Source organism: Bidens hawaiensis, unplaced genomic scaffold (genome assembly GCF_021521415.1).
Source record: "Bidens hawaiensis isolate Kalapana, Puna unplaced genomic scaffold, B.hawaiensis_p1.1 tig00004795_1, whole genome shotgun sequence".
NCBI lineage: Eukaryota > Viridiplantae > Streptophyta > Magnoliopsida > Asterales > Asteraceae > Bidens > Bidens hawaiensis.
Window position 1 is genome coordinate 674,653 of NW_027491299.1, and position 7,071 is coordinate 681,723.

The following is a 7,071-nucleotide window of genomic DNA, read 5'->3' on the forward strand; positions in this document are numbered from 1 at the left end:
TATGTTGTAACCAAGGCTCTGATACCACTGTTAGGTTTCAGTGGTGATCAGTTAAAATTTTGTTTATTAAAACCGGTTCAATAAATGTTGTTAATAATAATTAATCTTATTAATTATAGTTATACGCAGCGGAATATATAATTAATCTGCACCGAAACTAAACCCGACAGGATCCGGTTACAAACAATACGAGTACGAGTCAAAAACATTAAATATATAATTATAAACTAACAACATATTTAAGTTTACCTCGGTTAATAAATAACCGGTTGAGACACCGAAGGCTAACGAACCGAGCTAGGTGACACAACGAGATCAACGACCAACGGTTGCGGTGCACGACGGCAACGACAGTGGTGGTGGTATCCGGACAACAGTGGACAGCGGCTGGTCAGCGGCGGCCATGGCGGACAAGCGGTGGATAGGCAGTGGTGGCACCGATAGGCGGTGGTGGACAGGCGGTGGTGGTTGGTTAGGCACCGGCGATGATAGCGGCGGTGAAGCAGGTGGCCGGCTACTAGGATGAAGGAAGAGAGAAGATGAACTTGTTGATTGGCTTAGGGTTTTAGGTCATGTAAATATCATATATTTATATAACCCTTAATTAGGTTTCATTAATCTAATTAGTTATAAACCCAATGGGCCAATAAGTCCACCTTTTGCTCCAAAGCCTGTTCCATGTAATTATATCTCGTTAAAGTATCTAACCTGTTCAACTAACTTAAGCGGGTTAATGGTTCGTTACCTCACGGTGTAACTCTCACAGGTCATAACCCGGTTGGCCGTATTGACTTACCTGAACCGGTCCATTATTCCAACATTTAAGATTGTCAAAAGTTTCCATTTCAACACCATGTAGCATCTAAGAATTGGGGCAATGGCTCCCATCATAACTCCAATTGATTGTGATACAATAATTGAAATCGTTGCCACCCTATATTGTGACCCATACATGGAAGTATAATGTGACCCATATGCGCTCCCATTACATTGTTTTAACAAAATTTGTTACACCACACATATGTAGACAAGTACAACAATCACACAAATTACACTAAAAGCGAAAGATAATGGATTAGTAGCCGTCACAAACTGAGGGCTACCTGTTTCCGCCATTACCCAATATCTTCTCACATATCTTCTTAGTCTTTCAACAGTATACATTCTTGTATGCTGTAGATGTAGATGCTGATCATTTAAGGCTTTTTGGCCTGTTGCTTGATATTTCATTTCGAGAATTCGCTTAATTGTTGGAACTGTTATAGCTAAAGAAATCAATTATCAATATCATGAGTAATAAGATTGTTATAGTTATGTAAGTGTTTGTGTAACACCGTGAAAATACCCCCATCTAGTTTTGGGACAATAATGTCAAGATTAGAAGTTAAGGGTTTAAAAATGCCAATTCTGAAATTTAAAGGACTGAAAATGAAAAAAATTAGGTTTTTAGACCCATCATGCTACGCGTTGGTCCTCTGACTAACTTCATCGCGCAACGCGACAGAGAATCACACAATTCAAGAAAAAGGTAGGCGTCGCGCTACGCGACGAAGAAACTCACTGGTCTCATCACGCTACGCAATGACCAGGTTAAGTAACCCGGGACACGTGGCCAACCACGTGTCAACACGTGGCAGCTTCTGATTAATTGTGGCGTCGCGCTACGCGACGGCCTTGGGGAAAAGGCCATCGCGTTACGCGATGGTCTGCAAAACTCACCTATAAAAGGGCAGCTACGGGTTCAAGCCATTTCATCCCATTTCACCTTCATTTCACACACTTAACCTAGGTACTCGTGCTAAGAGCATTCTAGGGTGTCGAGGGCCGTTTTCGTGAAGAACCGGGGTGTCGTTACGCTGTTTAACGAGCTGCTGATCTTGTAACGAAGTACAAGCTAAATTGTTGCTGATTTCTTAGCTCTTAAGTCTCGTCGAGCCGATTAAGTTAGGATTAAGGTTAAGTTACTTTACTAGTTACTTTAAATACATAAGATACAGCTTAGTTAAGGTTATAGTCGTTAAACTATAATTATTTTCCAAGTAATGTTTTATAAAGCAAAGACGCTGCTTCCACGTGAAGTAATGTTATCAAAACTATTATTTTGACGGGCATGTAGTAACTGGAAGGGGGTATCATTAGTAGACTCTTCTTGCCTAAGGAAAGCAATTCGTACAAATCCAAATCAACCGCGAGACCCGTTTGCTTACCTGGAGAAGTTTGCCAACGTGATATCCTTTATTAGGCCAAAGCGTGCTATTCCAAACGTCATATGTAAATTCAAAATATTTTTATAAAACGACTATAACTATACTAAGGTTAGGTCAGACTTAAGAGTCTGCTGATCAGACCTCGAGTCTGCTGAACTGAATCAGACATTAAGTCTGCTGATCAGACCTTGAGTCTGCAGAACTGAAATAGACTTAAAGTCTGCTGAATAGTATCAACTAGATACTTATGCATGCCTATTATGAATAGAGGTTGTTAAGCATACTTAGAAGAGGAGTTGGATATTATCCACTGATATACGAGGTGTACACGTTAACCTTTTACTGTCTGAACTGATTTTACTCTTATAATAGACAGGTAGTTTATTACAAAGAGTCTGATAAATGTTTGCATGAGATATAATCTCTAAAATCGTTATAATACAAAATTGATAATAAAAAGCAACTCAGACAAAATACACATGTGTCTGGATCCAAACATAACTGATAATTGGCATACAAAAGCAAGTCAGTCATAACCGGTTCTCCAACAGGGTTATATAGCCTAGGGGAAGGTTGTCTCCGAAAAGGGGATATATACTCGGGGAACCTTTGAATTGTGTGTGTAGGGCAGTGGTATAAATCCCGGGAATGGACAGACATTCCTGCCGAGTTTGTGAAACAGAAAACTATGTTTGTATTTAACGACTGTTATAAATGTTTTATCGAATCAACGTTTCACCAGTACATAGCTGACGTGTTTTTCCACCCTTGCAGGTAACTAGAAGATATACAAGGATTGGAGTCATAGAAGATCGCTTGAGATGGCTCGTTTTTGAATATTACAAATCCTTGTATTATTAATATCACAGTTTTGTAAAACTGAAACTCGGTTGGTTAATTCCCGAGTAATTTTGATAATGTAAATTAATATTTTAATATTTAAAGACTTCCGCTAAAATAAAACCGCTACTCTGATATATTTACAAAACAGGTACCAACTGATGGTCACACTCTTAGGCCCTGGATTGGGGTGTGACAGATTGGTATCAGAGCCATCGGTTTCAGCGAATTAGGTATTAAAATTAGTACCTAAGCTTTAACCATTTATGTGATAAGTAGGGATAAGTTATGATTGGTAGTCTGCCTATCCCTATGTTATTATATATACAGATGTCTTACGATAACTACTACGGACAAAAACGTCGGGTCGCAAGGCGATCTAATCCTGCCTCCGATGCTGAGCCGTCTGACCGAGTTAGCACAAATTTTGGTCCTAAGTGGCCAACTGTTTTGGTAAATCCGACTGAACCGGTGCACGTAAACCCGGCTGATCTGAATCCGATGAATCTAAACCAGTCAAACCCTGTTGATCAAATCGATACTTACTTGGCTTACGGAAGCCAACCAATTTATGCTCCGGAAAGTCCAGGAATGCCAATCGAAATATCCAATGACACTTCCGAAAGTGTTCCAATGACCGGTATCCCGAACTATTATCCATATGATATGGAAGTTCAAAGTAGAGTCAAGCAAGAAACCAGTACTGAATCTTCGAGTTGGATCCAGAGTTTATGGCATTTTGGATCACCCCCACCAGGTGCTCAAACTTTAGCTGAACCGAGTCGAAGATCGGTTTATTATTCTGATAATCCTAATTTTCCACCGTATCATGGACCGGTACCAACCACAGATGAACAAGCAAACGAGATACGGGAAGAAGCCCGCCTGATTGAAGAATTCTATACAACCAATCTACCTGATGAGGAAATGCAGACATATATAGCTAATCCTCACTTGAATCCGAGAGAAAACACTTATCTTTTTCCTTCGGCATCCGCACCGGTAGGGTATCCCAACCTACCCAACTCGGTGATGGATGAATTAAGAAACGAAAGGATCAAGAAGAAAAAGATGGGTGATAAGATAATAAAAAAAATGTGATAAGATGAAGAAGTTGGTTAAGAAATGGGCCAAAGATTAGGATTATATAACTACTGTTGTTGTATTTCTATCTTTTGTAATATTATGAATAAAAGTTTGCGTGTTGTGTTCTAAATTTATGTATTCCTATGATATAGAGAATGTTTGAACAACGAGAAACCTAAGTTAGTCAAGGGAGTCAAGCTGATAAAATGAAGACCCCTGAAAATAATAATTCATTGCCTAAAGAATACATTGGAGGAATTCATGATATGATAAAAGAAACAATTTCTCCATTAATCAAAGAAGCTGTGACTCTGTTAATAAAAATCCTTCAAGACCACACCGCGAATTCGAAAAGTGTGGCTAGATCAAAATCAAGATCAATTAAACAACCAAGTCATAGCATATCTGTTCAATCTAAACTAAAAGATTCAAAAAGGACGAGGGATGATAAAACAAAAGAACCGAAAGATAAGGGATACGAGAGTTTTACTGCTGAGTATGAGTAAAGACAAACAAAGAAAAGGAAAGTCAATGCGGGATGTACGTTTAAGGACTTTCAAGTATACAAAACGAAAGAATTCTATGGGGATAAGGGCGCGATTGTTACTCTTCGTTGGCTCGAGGAAATGGAGTCAATAATTATTATCAGTAAGTGTACCGAAGATGAGAGTATCCAGTACTCGTCCCAGATGTTTAAGGGAGAGGCGCTGGAATGGTGGAATACGTTGATAGACGTGAAAGGAAGAAGTAATTTGTATAATCTTGAATGGGAAATTTGTAAAGAACTGATCAAACAAAAATTCTGTCTTATCCACGAGGTTAATCAGATTCAAACCAAGCTTGGGAACCACAAGGTTATTGGCACTAATATCAAGGAATACAACACTAAATTCCTTGAGTACTGCAGGCTTGTTCCACATCTTGTTACTCCCGAATATAACAAGGTGACTCGATATATTTATGGTTTGCCAATGGAAATCCGTGATCATGTCAGATCACACATGCCTGCAAGATCACACATGCCTGCAACAACCGAGTCTGCTATTGAGCTGGCTGGATATTTGATGGATAGTATGATTATAAATCGAGAGGAGGAAAGGAAGATGATGACTGAAAAGAAGCGTGAAATTGATGAGAAAATAAAGTTTGAAAGAGGGAAGGAAAGGCCGGCCATATTTAACCAAACGATGTGTAAAAACTATGGTAAGCGACATGATGGGAGGTGTTTGAAGCCTACACCGAAAGTTGATGTTCGCAAGTTTGATCCGTATTCAACTTGCAACTTTTGTAAATGACCGGGACACAAGGAGGAGGATTGTAGGAAGAAATTAATCGTCTGTTTTGATTGTGGTGAGAAAGGACACTTTAGTGCGGAATGCACTAAAAGGAAACCGGCAGTTGGAGGCGCCAGTTGTAGTGGTGCTAGGAATGAAGTTAAGAGGGGAAATGCCCGTGCATTCATGCTTAACACTCAGAAGGCTGGAGAATTACCAGACGTGATTACTTGTACGTTTCTTATCAATAATGTTTATGCTAGAGTATTATTTGATTCGGGAGCTAATCAAAGCTTTATAGATTATAAATTTTGTAGTCTATTGAATGAACCTCTAGCTAAATTGAATAATCAATATGAAGTAGAAACGGCTAATGGGAACTTAATCCGAATATCTGAGGTATTAAATAGTTATATTACCTTAACCGGATATGAAATGCCAGTGCAATTGTTACCAATGGAGTTAGCTGGATTTGATGTTATTTTAGGGATGGACTGGTTAGCCGCCAACCAAGCCCGAATACTATGTAACGAAAAGGCTATTGAAATTCTAACTCCAAACAATAAAATGATGCAAATAGCCCGAGATAAAGATTCTGGTAAAATAGGAATCATTTCGAAAATAAAAGCAAGTCATTGTTTGGGTAAAGGTTGCTTAGTATTCATGGCTTATGTAACCAAGGAGCCCGAGCCTAAGAAACTAGAAGAGGTCCCAATTGTCATTGAATTCAAGGATGTATTTTCTGACGAGTTGCCTAGAATTCCGCCAGATCGAGAAGTTGAGTTCAGAATCGATTTAGTTCTAGGAACAACTCCAATTGCTAAATCTCCTTATAGATTAGCACCAATGGAGATGAAGGAACTGAAAAAGTAGTTGGATGAGTTATTGGAGAAAGGATTTATACGACCAAGTTCTTCACCCTGGGGAGCTCCAATATTGTTTGTTAAGAAGAAAGACGGATCAATGAGGATGTGTATTGACTATCGGGAATTGAATAAAGTCACGATCAAGAATCGATATCCGTTGCCAAGGATTGATGATCTTTTCGATCAATTACAAGGTGCAAGTTGTTTTTCCAAGATTGATCTTAGATCCGGGTATCATCAAGTGAAGGTTCAGGAAGAAGATATATCCAAGACTGCATTCAGAACCCGATACGGACATTATGAGTTCACTGTTATGCCTTTTGGACTCACTAATGCTTCGGCAGCTTTTATGGATATGATGAACCGAATCTGCAAACCTTACTTGGTTAAGTTTGTTATTGTCTTTATTGATGATATTCTTATCTATTCCAAGACGAAAGAAGAACACCAAGCTCATTTGAAAACCATACTCGAAACATTAAGGAAAGAGAAGCTTTATGCCAAATTCTCAAAATGTGAATTCTGGTTATCTGAAGTACAGTTTCTTGGACATATTGTTAATGATAAAGGTATTCAAGTAGATCCGGCAAAGATTGAAGCTATTACTAAATGGGAGAAACCCAAGACTCCGACTCAAGTAAGAAGTTTTCTGGGGTTAGCGGGCTACTATCGGAGATTTATACAAACTTTCTCACGAATAGCGGTTCCATTGACATCATTGACCCGCAAATCTGTTAAATTTGAATGGGGACCGAAGCAAGAAGAGGCATTTGAAACTCTTAAACAGAAACTGACAAA

At 38.9% G+C, this 7,071-nt stretch overlaps 1 protein-coding gene across 1 annotated transcript; it reads left to right on the forward strand.

Moving 5' to 3' along the window:
- Positions 1-4,759: 4,759 nt before the first annotated feature.
- LOC143628096 (uncharacterized) lies at positions 4,760-6,280 on the forward strand. The gene is made up of 2 exons (XM_077097766.1): positions 4,760-5,420; positions 5,745-6,280. Exons 1-2 carry the CDS (start codon positions 4,760-4,762, stop codon positions 6,278-6,280), a joined length of 1,197 nt encoding a protein of 398 aa, XP_076953881.1.
- The last annotated feature ends 791 nt before the right edge of the window (positions 6,281-7,071 follow it).